Source organism: Primulina tabacum, chromosome 3 (genome assembly GCF_025594145.1).
Source record: "Primulina tabacum isolate GXHZ01 chromosome 3, ASM2559414v2, whole genome shotgun sequence".
NCBI lineage: Eukaryota > Viridiplantae > Streptophyta > Magnoliopsida > Lamiales > Gesneriaceae > Primulina > Primulina tabacum.
This window is the reverse complement of record NC_134552.1, coordinates 39,905,153-39,917,024: the sequence shown is the minus strand read 5'-3', so window position 1 is coordinate 39,917,024 and position 11,872 is coordinate 39,905,153. Positions and strand designations below refer to the sequence as shown.

Below are 11,872 nucleotides of genomic sequence, written 5' to 3'. Positions count from 1 at the left end.
CATTTCTGATTGCACCCATCGGATCATGGTAAGAACGTCTAGTAGCATCGCCCCATGATCCTCTAGGTATCACTGATAGTGCCTGCAAGAACCTTTAGTCATGATTAGCGTACAGTACGGTCCCTTCAACACATATGTCCCGATCGAATCTGCAACCATTGGTATATCGAGAGTTGCATAAGAATTCGATAGCGATGCGATTTATCATTGAGTACTAATAGTGATATTGTATGTGTAACGAGAAACACACCTTTTCCCTAAAGCACATTTCTTGCTCTGGCCAGAGACTCCTTGCACTATTAACTCATCAGATCACATAGGATATCTTCACCCGTAGGCAAACGGTGAATCCCCGACTACAATGCATTTGCTCCAACGTATTTCGAAACTACACCCAACCTCGCCACCTGATGACCCTCGATGGAGTCGGTAAACGGATCAAAGTACATGCTAGTACGTATAGCCCCTACATTGTCCCAGATCAAAGGACTAATGATGTACAATCATAACTTCGGACTATTCCACTCGATAAGTGAGAACCACTTGGACAGTCCGAGGGAGGGTTGTTCAGTGCATCATCATATGATCACCCATCTGTGTGAATGAACATCTCCATGCCCTTGCCAATGAAACATGGCGTTTACACCACAGATGCTAGTATCAAGCTCGAGCGACCTTTATCCTTGTTTTAGGCGGCTGATTCGACTAAGAAACTGTTTAGAATATACGGTACACTTCCTAATGAGTTTCATGATCTTACGTTGAGACGCAGACCTCATGTCACCTCTTGTATATTCAAGGATTTTATCTATGCAGTCCATAATCGAATAAAATCGTAAAATATTATTAAAATAAAGATTATTTTACATTAAAGTCAATAAAAACTCTAGCCACAAGTTGGCTTGCCGGGCACCTACTCTACTGGTATTAGAGTCATAGTCTTGATCGAAATGTAGTAGGGCTGAGTGGCCTAGATTGGAATGTATAATCCTTCAAGTGGAGAGGATGGACATATTGACTTGAGTGGAGACTCGAATCATGAGAACAATGATGGTCTTTTATATGACGGGAAGATTGTTGAGAATTCAACCTAAAATCTTACATTACAATTACACACAAAAAATAATGTTTTAATAAAATGTAAAAATATCTCTATTGCTATGAAGCAATATGAGTAAATTCATGATGATTTATATTCAAAATTGACGATATCGATATTTGTGTTCCTGAACAAAAAGTGTGACAGAGTGATGCATGAATTTGATCCATTAAAATAATTATTATTATGTGTAAAATAAGGAATGGTGAGTCGACTTTTGTAGTCAACGATGGGTTATCAAATTGAAATGGCAGAAGAAGAAAGTAAAAAAATGAATTGAGTTAGAAAATATATGGAGAGAAGACTTTTGGTTTTGGTTAGTCAATCACGGCTTGAAAAGTCTTTGTTTTACTGTTCAACTCATCCTGTTTACTAAGACATTAGAAGAAAGCGCCCCTCGAATCTTGATCGCTCTCCGGTCTCTGAGAATTGGTGCCTTTTTTGGATGATTGGTTTGTTGAATGCCGGAAAGTGGTGAAATAATTTCCCTTGTCCGCTGAACTTGAGTTGCTGAGGTTTCTTGATTTGCTTTGTTGTCCTTTCTGTTATTTCCTGGGTTTCTTTAATCATCGTATTCTTGTGTTGTTCTCTTTATTGGGAATAACGGAAGCTGTCCGAAGCTTTTGTTAAGATGATTTTCTTTTTGGGTTCTTGTTTTTCTGCGAGTCTCTATTTATTGTTGTAGACTTTTAGTTATCGTATTTTTATGTGAAATGTCACCGGGTGTGTTTCTTGAACGTTGAGAGTTGCGATCGGAAAGTAACGAAGAGAAATAGAAGCGAGTTAAAAATCGTTACTTGGACTGCAACTGTTTTATGCAATCTTGTTTCTGTCGAAATATAGTTTCCTTGCTTGAGAGCATATTGAATGTCTACGCGGGATACATAGTGTTTACTGTGAGCGTTTGACTCGGAGTTTGTCAGTTTATGAAAATGCTGAATCTTTCAAAGAAATTATAACTTAATCTATATTATGTTAGATGTAAGTGAGAATTGCTGTTCCTATGACCCGTTATAATGTGAAACTGAATGCTTATATAGAACGTTCTGAAATCTTCTATTTGAATTCTGAGACCTCAATGGACACTCAGCCTAAAGATTTGACCCGCGTTATGATTGTAATTAATTAGATTATGAGTGGAAGCTGAAACAACAATGTCTTATTCATATTTTGAACAGCTTGTTTATAGTTATATTTGGGTAATGGATCCTTATGAAAAAGATGAAGCACCAATGCTGGCGACCACATTCGTACAATCAGATTACGGCAGAGACTCAACAGTTCGACATTCTTCAACCAGAACGAGGAGTGCATCAATGTCTATTCCTTCTAACTATATGGACTCTTCAGAAGATGTGAACAGGCCTGTGGGTTTCACAGGTCCTTTAAGAAATGAAAGACGAAATATTGGGGTACAAATGACTGGTCCGTTATACACCTCCCGTAACCATGAGGTTGTCTTTCAGCCTCCCCAAAGTGCATTACTTCAGGAAAATATTGAGTCTAAAGTTGAAAGGTATCCTTCTTCTATGGATGGTATGGCTAATATTCATTGGCTATCAGATGAATATGGTGAAAAGAACGAACATCTGTTGAAATCTGGGCAACTGGGAATGTGTAATGACCCTTACTGCACTACATGCCCAACTTATTATAATGCTAAAGGGCGTCAAAAGCACTCAAGAACATCAGAGATATTTGATGCCAAGGTATTGACCTTGTGCCAGCTATTCTCTTTATGAATAAACTTATAAGCACCATAACCTATTGTATCGTCTGGTTAGATAAAGGAAATAGAGGGAGATCAAACTAATGAATGAAGAACTAAAAAAGTTACTCAATACTAAGTTTTAACACAATTTTTTTCAATGGGACTTGTAGTTGAGGGCCTTTAGGAATTATATTAATTCAGGCATTTTTGAGTATAGTTAGTGGTTCTTCCTTTCATTGGTTAGTCAATTTATTGGTTTCTGTCCAAATCCCTTCCAGAGTTTTGTTTTGGCCTCCTCTTATCATATGCTTTACAGTTTTGCGGATGGCTTATGCCTTTCATCTATTTTATTTTCCGGAACCTTGTTTGCAGTTTCATCATATGTTCTATGGAGATGCAAAAGGTTGGGCCAAGAGAATGCGTTCGTTTCTGCTTCCTTGTATTCCTGGAGTCATGAATCCTCATACACTATTTGTTCAACGGTGGAACAAGTTCTTTGTGATATCTTGCTTGTTCGCTGTATTTTTAGACCCACTATTCTTTTTTCTACTGTCTGTGAAGCAGGTATGCATGTTTGTTTTAATTTATTTTCCATTTTTATCATCTAATAAACAAATAACCTCACTTAGATGGGTTTTCATTCGAAGAACAAATAGTTGTTGAAATCAAGCTGCAAATATCATCTGCCAAAATCCATGTTATAAGTCGAATTTTACAAAGATATATTCTAGGTCGAGCATTGGAAAAGAGTTTTCTTGATTTTGTTTGCACATGCCTTAGCATATTGATTCAAAGTCATATCGGTTTAGGCTCATGTTGAATGCGATAGCACATGCAATGCTACGATGCCTGTTTTGCTTATTATTATTTTTTCCTTATTAACTTTACCTATATTTTAGCCCCAGGCATTCTATGAATACCTGTGCTTTTACATGTGACTTGATGAGGTTGATATAAACAAACTTGTCTCAAGTTTAATGTCATTACTTCTGACCAGGATAACAAGTGCATTGTGTTAGATTGGCCCCTGACAACAACAATGGTGGTCTTGAGGAGCATGACTGACTTCATTTACTTGCTTCATATCCTTCTTCAGGTACTGGGTATAGCAGAGAGGCCTTATGTTTCTTTAATTTTCGTTAGTAGTAATATCAGTTGGAGACTAAACTAGGTGATTTTAATTGTACAGTAAGGATGTGTTTAATTTTTTAAATTCTCTTGCGGTAGAATATTAAAAAAGACATATAGAGGATTATATAATTATTTCTGTGCTTCCTCTTTTTGATGAACATATTTCATGAGTGAAGATATGTCTCCATTTTGCAGTTCCGGGTAGCTTATGTTGCTCCTGAATCTAGAGTTATGGGAGCTGGAGATTTAGTTGATGATCCTAAAAGGATTGCCCGGAATTATTTTTATGGATATTTCATCATCGATGTCTTTGTTGTACTTCCCCTTCCACAGGTATCATACTCTTTTCTCTTCCAATGATGATGTTAATATCCGAGATTCTGTTCGATTTTGTCCCAGACCTTATGATGATTGAGGCATGTCAAATTTTTAACATATAATAAATTCTTGCCATGATATTATCTAGATTGAGTATGTCACATTGCTGCCATTCTCATTTACTTTTTGTGTAGTACATCATTCTATGCATGGTATCTGATTTTTTCTATGCATTCCAGCACTTACATGAAAAATTATTTGTGAGCTACTAATATTGAGTTATTTACTTCCTGTAGATCATCATATTATTGATTCTACCACACTCCTTGGGATCATCCGGAGCCAATTATGCAAAAAATCTTTTACGCACAGGCATACTTGTTCAGTATATTCCCAGGCTTTTCAGATTCTTACCTTTGCTTGCTGGTCAGTCGGCTACTGGCTTAATTTTTGAGTCAGCATGGGCAAATTTTGTCATAAATCTTCTCACCTATGTCTTGGCTAGCCATGTAGTGGGCTCCCTATGGTATCTATTAGGCCTACAGGTTGTCCTTAGCAACTTTATAAGTATTCTTCACTGTTTCCTGATAAATCTTCGAGCTTTTTTACCTTTTGACATCTTTAAAGATATTTAAAAATTTCTGTTGTGGCATATGATGCACTGATGCTGCAAAAAAATGGTCAACATATTTACTGGATTTGGATATGGTGTAGATACAGGACTGATATGTTCATATGCTGCTTGACAAGTAACGGAGATAACATTAGAAAAAACTTGGATACGGCATTTAACATGGAAAAAGGCTCATTCTGACCTAGTCGCGTGTGGCAGGAGCTATTCTACAATTTTGAAAGGAAATACTGGCCTAGTTTGAAATTTTTAAAAATATCGTATGGCCATTTTGCAATCTGTCCTAAGGATTTTGTTGTAAATAACTAAATATTAAAACAATAAGAAAATACAATTTGGAGTTACTGCAAATTTCCTTTTTATGATATGATGTATAAATGTATTTCAAATAATTGGATTAATTTTTAGACATTCTATGTACGATAATACAAAATTTTGTGTGTGTGTTTTTTCCTATTTATTTATTTGTTTTTGCATTTAAACTAGTGGTATCCTCCTGTTCATATCTTAAAATAATGAAAATTGACGTTGCAGATCCATGTCATGTTGTATTCGTGTCTATGCATCATAGGTTGTTGCTGATTTGTATTTAAAATGCAAGATAACTGCAGAGTTATTTATATGCTTGTTCAGTACTATAAGTTTGGTTGAATGGGTTTTGATTTCTAGTGGAGTGCATCTTGCCTCCTGTTGTTAATCTGAGTTGACTTCTCCTTAATCTGCCTAATGCACGTAGAGAGTGAATCAATGCCTTCGAGATGCTTGCCATGACTCAGGCCTTACAAATTGCATGGAATTCATTGACTGTGGACACGGTAATGATTTTGAAGATTTTAAGAAAGATGCAACATGGGATCTTTGGAAGAGCAATGTCAATGCAACTGCATGTTTTGGACAAGATGCTTTTGATTATGGAATTTATCAAACTGCTGTTAATCTAACCGCTCGTCATAATGTAGTGACAAGATATGTGTACTCAATGTTTTGGGGATTTCAGGTATCTTCTTAATCTGACGCTTCATATCTTGACTTGCTTTGCCCAAGCATATGAGTAACTGTATTACTTTTTATTATGATAATACCTGTCCGAACATGTAATATTGCAACCTGAAGCATGGTAGTGTGGTAAAGTGCATGATAAGTTTTAGAAAAGTCAATTTTTTTATTATTGGGAAGGCCCTGACTTTCCAACTGACAATTTATTCTTTTGGTCAAACGTGAAGCAAATTAGTACCCTGGCTGGGAATCAAGTTCCAAGTTATTTCGTATGGGAAGTCATCTTCACGATGGCCATCATCGGGATAGGCCTGCTGCTTTTTGCCCTGTTAATCGGAAATATGCAGAATTTCCTCCAGGCTCTTGGGCGCAGGTAATTAATTACGTCCATCTGTGTCTCATATTCGACTCTTCATTCAATTTCATTCTCTTGAAATTTGCCTCAGTTTACATGTTTAATATGTAATTAGTCGTGCTTTAAATTGAGTGGTTGACTTCCATATATGAGCCTGATATCTAATATTGTGCACCTAATATCCCCATTGAAACATTACATTATTTTTTCTTTTCAGGAGGTTAGAGATATCGTTAAGACGGCGAGATGTTGAACAGTGGATGAGCCATCGTCGCTTGCCAGAAGAACTGAGAAAGTATCTTCTTTATTTTGCTAATTATGATTTTTTTATTCACATGTCTTTTCAAATAAATGATAGTTCCCATGCATCTTTTGGCCCATGATCTCGTTCTATTAAATCAAAAGCTCAAAATGGCAATACTGCAACACCTGTTTGATTGGCAAGTGGTGTGTTTTTTCCATTTAGGCAAGTCCGAGCTGCGGAGCGTTTTAACTGGGCCGCCACTCGAGGAGTGAATGAAGAAATGCTAATGGAGAATTTACCAGAAGACCTTCAAAGAGAAATTAGGCGTCATCTCTTTAAATTTGTCAAGAAAGTAAGTTTCTATAAGAAATCAGTTCATCAACCCTACTGGGTAGCTTGTAACAGTTACCTATTGGTCTCTATTGGACATTTCCTACACAATTTATTACTTTCTTATTGTTGTGAATATCTTGCACATACAGGTCCGAATATTTCAACTGTTGGATGAACATATCATAGATGCTATATGTGAGAGGCTAAGGACAAAAACATATATAAAGGGAAGCAAAATCTTGTACCGCGGCGGCCTTATTGATAAAATGGTATTTATAATACGGGGAAATTTGGAGAGTATTGAAGATCTCAATGTTGTTCCTTTATCTGAAGGGGATGTTTGTGGAGAAGAACTCCTTACATGGTGCCTTGAACATTCTTCCGTAAATAAAGGTATGAAAGCAAGGTTGGCAAACAATTTCTGTAAATGCTTAGGAAGGAGCCATTTTATTGGAGTAAAAAATTCATCATCTTTTGGGAAAAAAATAAAGCCAAAACAAGTATTGTTTTCTTTTTATATTCTCAGATGGAAGAAGAATCAGGATCCCAGGGCACAGACTGCTGAGCAACAGGCTGGTCCATTGCTTGACAAATGTTGAGGCATTTGTGCTGCGAGCATCAGATCTTGAAGAAGTTACCAGTCTTTTTGCAAGATTCTTGAGAAGCCCACGAGTTCAGGGTGCCATCAGGTAATTTCCATTGTTTGTGATGAATCTATCGCTAAATGCTTAGGATCATCTGTTGGAAAATATGTATGAGACTTGGTGCTAGAGAAAGAGAATATGTTTTCTCAACTCCACATTCTTTATGTTGGGTAGCATTAAGTGGCCCTACCATTATTATTTGTTGCTTATGTGCTACAACAAAACAAAGTAGTTGGACGTCTATAATAAAAGATTTGAGTTAAACTGCTACTTAGTAATTATATATGTTGGTACAAAGCCAGGTGCTCAGTAATATTCATTTTAATTTTGATCTAAGTAGATACAATGGATTTGTGTTGTGGATTTGAAATCAAATCAAATCCATTCAAATTCTGCTATCCAAGTGCAGACTTAAAGTTCGGATTTTAGGCCATATAATTAAAACACATCGTGGCCATTATATCCATAGCCGCAATGGTGCAAATGAAGGCTAAACTCAAAGTTTCAGTCTCTTCATGCTAGTATTTGTCTCCCTTCTAACTATACTTTGCTATTGCAGGTACGAATCACCTTACTGGCGAGGACTTGCTGCCAGACGAATACAAGTTGCGTGGAGGTATAGGAAGAAACGACGTGTTAGTCGTGCTGATGAGGCCGAATGATCTTTGAATTAGCACTGATATATCGTAGTACATACAGATAGATATCTTTGTATGTAACAACGCATTTTTTACCCCTTGGCCATGTTGTAAGCTTTGTTATTCTCCTTAAGTACCTTCCTAGTACGAAACCATTGGTGAACTTATATAATGGTGTTTTCAGATATGGGACGAACATCTACTCGATGTAGCAAAAGTCGTAATATTTGATATATTCTCACTACAAAAAAAAAAAATGCAACTAACGACGGTTTTGAATTCCGTCACTAAATCAGCTGTCTTTGATCTACCGACGGTTTTTGGAAGTATACCGTAGCTATTTGCCGAAGAAGGCCTTTGCTAATTGAAAAACTGTAGTTATTTGCGGTAATTTTTATCCAAAATCGTCCTTTCTTTTAGTGATTGAATAAAAATAATGACGGATTAATATTCCCTCACCAAATGCTTTTTTAAAAAATTAATAAAAAAATATATAATTTGATGAATCTGAATATAAACCCAAAAATGATCTTATTAACTGAATTATATTTCATTATCTATAATAATAAGTTGAAATTGCGTAAATTAATAAAAATATATCAAATCTGAACATTATATAAATATTTCAAATTCGACTAATAAATAAATTGTTAAGATTGGTTAAGGATGATGATGTGTTTAAAGAGGGTTGAATAAACACTTTGATTTTTGTAATCTTTTTCAGATATAGACTCAGAAAACTTGTGTGTCGATATCAATCAATTAACTAATGATTATGGTACGGAAATAAACTAAAAGATAGATTGAATAAGTTTGGATAAAGTATTGAAAACAGAATGAATAAAATGATAAACACAAATTTTTTACAGATATTCGGAGTCTTCAACTGCTTCTACGTCACCTCTTCTATATAAAAATAAGATTTCACTAAAACACTTTGATTACAAGGATTTGGAATAACTCACTCGAGTTGGACTTATACAATGTCAAACTGAAACTTTTAGCTTATCTTCTTTACTTATCAATTTGATAACTGAATAACTCTAGTATGTAGCTCGAATGCTACAAATACAACAACTAAGTAAGAGCTAAATTATTCGATTTGTAAACTTAATGTAGAACCCGTAAATTAGACTACGTATAAGCATTGCATAATTTCTAGTATTTAAATTAAAATGATTTTTATTGCATGAGTATTTAAATTCTTTTCTTTAAATTTAATTATTTTATGCAGTAGTTTAATTCTTACCTTTCAGTTAAATAAGTGAGGCCGGACTGGAGTTGGAGTATTGAGATAAAATTTAATATTAAGAAAACATTCCTAAGATTTATTTAAGATAAATAATAAGTTAAATTTAATGTAAAAGAATGTTTAAGGAATTATTTAAGTAATTTAAAGATTTAGCCAAGCATGCAAGATAATGTTATTCCATAATCAATTTATTAATTCACTAAAATATTTAATGGGTGGATAAAATTCTGAAGAATTAAAATACAAGATGTAAGAAATATTTTCCCCTCCATTTTATTTAATTTTCGGCCATGTCATCTTTGTAGGATTTAAATTTGTCAACTCACAATTTTGGATATCTTTCTTTATCTCTTCTTGGCATAGATAATTCCCTCAACTTTAAATCTTCAATAAATATTAATTAAGCAATTTTCCTACCCATTTTAACTAGATAAAATCGGCCATCACCTTTGAAAGATTTAAAAAGTTTGACAACCCCTTCACTTGATTCTTTCCTTATCCATTTTTGGGAGATAAATCTCTCACATTTTAATTCCCCAATAATTATTAATTAAGCAATATTCCATCCCACTTTGATAGCAAATTTCGATCACCCATTCTTTTTAAAAGATTTAATTTTTGATTTACAACTCATTTCCTTGTTATCTTTCCTTAATCTTTTTCTAGGTAGATTTTTCCCTACTTTTAAATCACCAACAAATAATTAATTAAGCAATATTTCTCCCTTGTTCCTAGACACCATAATCGACCAAGTGCACCCTAGAATTTTCCTCAAAATCTTTTGATATCAAACCATTTCCTTATCTCACAAACTAGAAGATAGAAAGATTATTTCATTCCTTTATCTTGCAAACTTTCCCCTCATCCCTTGCCATTCCCTCCCTCTCCATTATTTCAAAATTTCAGAGCAAATATTGAGAGAAAAATCGTGAGGTAGCCGAGGAAAAACAAGAGAGAAAAAGTAAGAAAGCGAAGCACTCCGTCTCCTCCGTGCCGCGTCGTTGTTTTCTTTTGTTTTCTCCAAAACAAAATCCAAGGCATGTCTATATTTTCCTTTACTCTTCAATCAAGCCATATAGGTATTTTTAAACATCACATGTACACGATTTCATGCAAGAAAACCGAAATATGACAGCAAGTTTTTTGTAAAATTCTGCACATATTTTTAGCCTTCCTTGTGCACTTCACGTTTTCTGTTGTTTTGATGGTTCAGGTGGTTGGCTCGATTCCAGAGGCTCGGGGCTGCATCTAGACATGTACTAGGACATGTTAGGGTCATGTAAGAACGTTGGTTCCAGCCCCTATACGCTGGAGATAGAGTTTTGACAGCAACACCCCAAACATGTCACTTTGTGTCTCGAAATTGGCATGTGTATTGCCTAAGGTGGAGATTCCGATCTTGGCTGCACTAGGGGCTGTAGCCATGGTTAGAACCTCTCTTTGGCATGTCTAAGACGTGACCAAGTCGACCTTTCAAGGCTTAGTCCACGGTTGCATCGGTTTTTAAACAAAACAAGAACAGCCCCCTTTGATCTCCTCCTTTTTCTGCATGTGTAACTTCGGCTTCATGGTATTGGTGTGGATCTTGGTTGGCCTAGGGCCCTTAGCCACGGTTCATACCATACCTCTTGATGTCTAGATCAAGTCATGGTCAATCAAATGGCCACTGAAAAGGTCCATGACAGCAAACGAAGCAATACTTCCCACGCGCGCAGGTTTGCCTCTCGGGTGGGAGTTTCGGGTGGTCCATGGTGTGGTTTGGATTGTGGCTGGCCTAGGGCCCTTAGTCATGGTCCAAGCCAACCATTAGGATAGTTGGGAAGAGATTCTGGTCAGGTAGTTCAAGCCCCAATGGCCATTAGCCTCGCAAACAACGCAAAGAAACGCAAGCGCCGCTGCTGTATTTTGTGACAGCAAGTTGTGCTTCGGTTAAGAGGTGTGTTTCGAGTTCTTGGTTGGCTTTTAGCCTATGGCTTTGGACTGCACAGTACCCCATTGAGTAAGAAGGTCATTTTTTTGGCCATTCGTGATTTGGTCAAGTTTAGAGGTCGTACGAGAATTTACGGTGCAATGTGCCAAAATGACTCTCGAAAGAGCGTTTCATGTTTTTGGCCTCCATTCACCAAATTTCGAAGTACTGAAATGTTAGGAGCATTATTTCATCATTTTAAGTGTATTTTAATCATGACTAAACACGATGGTTCGGTGTTGGTTCGGGTTGGCACGGAGTCATGATTAAATACCAAGTCATTGGGCGTAATTGTCTCGTTTTTGGAGTCAATTACAAAGTTTGAGCAAGTAAATCATTTGCATATTTTTCATGTTAGATTTAAGTCGCAGCGAGCCTGGGAACGATCCAACCCATTCGGTAAAATTAATACAGGATATTTAATTATGTAATTTAATTATATTACGTGCAAAAATATAAAATATTCATTTTTGAGATTTATGCGATATTGCTTGTGGCTACTTCATTATCATGGGATTATTACTTCACCCGGTGGTCACTTACCGGTTCAG

The 11,872-nt window shown here is 36.0% G+C and overlaps 1 protein-coding gene across 2 annotated transcripts; it reads left to right on the top strand.

The window, feature by feature from the left end:
* The first annotated feature begins 1,341 nt into the window (after window positions 1-1,341).
* Window positions 1,342-8,328, top strand: LOC142541070 (putative cyclic nucleotide-gated ion channel 20, chloroplastic). 2 transcript variants are annotated; one of them, XM_075647612.1, is made up of 13 exons: window positions 1,342-1,614; window positions 2,289-2,808; window positions 3,183-3,374; window positions 3,808-3,906; window positions 4,137-4,274; window positions 4,556-4,804; window positions 5,627-5,887; window positions 6,114-6,259; window positions 6,459-6,536; window positions 6,708-6,837; window positions 6,968-7,211; window positions 7,345-7,507; window positions 8,022-8,328. In XM_075647612.1, exons 2-13 carry the CDS (start codon window positions 2,302-2,304, stop codon window positions 8,122-8,124), a joined length of 2,310 nt encoding a protein of 769 aa, XP_075503727.1. In that variant the 5' UTR covers window positions 1,342-1,614; window positions 2,289-2,301; the 3' UTR covers window positions 8,125-8,328. The 2 variants fall into 2 exon arrangements, with proteins under 2 accessions (XP_075503727.1, XP_075503726.1); XM_075647611.1 differs by having other exon boundaries at window positions 1,343-1,614; window positions 2,278-2,808; window positions 8,022-8,327.
* Window positions 8,329-11,872: the final 3,544 nt, after the last annotated feature.

Bases quoted from the DNA above. Each gene is read 5' to 3' on its own strand.
- LOC142541070 (XM_075647612.1), top strand. From the start codon at position 2,302: ATGGATCCTTATGAAAAAGATGAAGCACCAATGCTGGCGACCACATTC. The intron at 2,809-3,182 runs GTATTGACCTTG...CCTTGTTTGCAG, and splicing joins CAGAGATATTTGATGCCAAG to TTTCATCATATGTTCTATGG. The intron at 4,275-4,555 runs GTATCATACTCT...TACTTCCTGTAG, and splicing joins TTGTACTTCCCCTTCCACAG to ATCATCATATTATTGATTCT.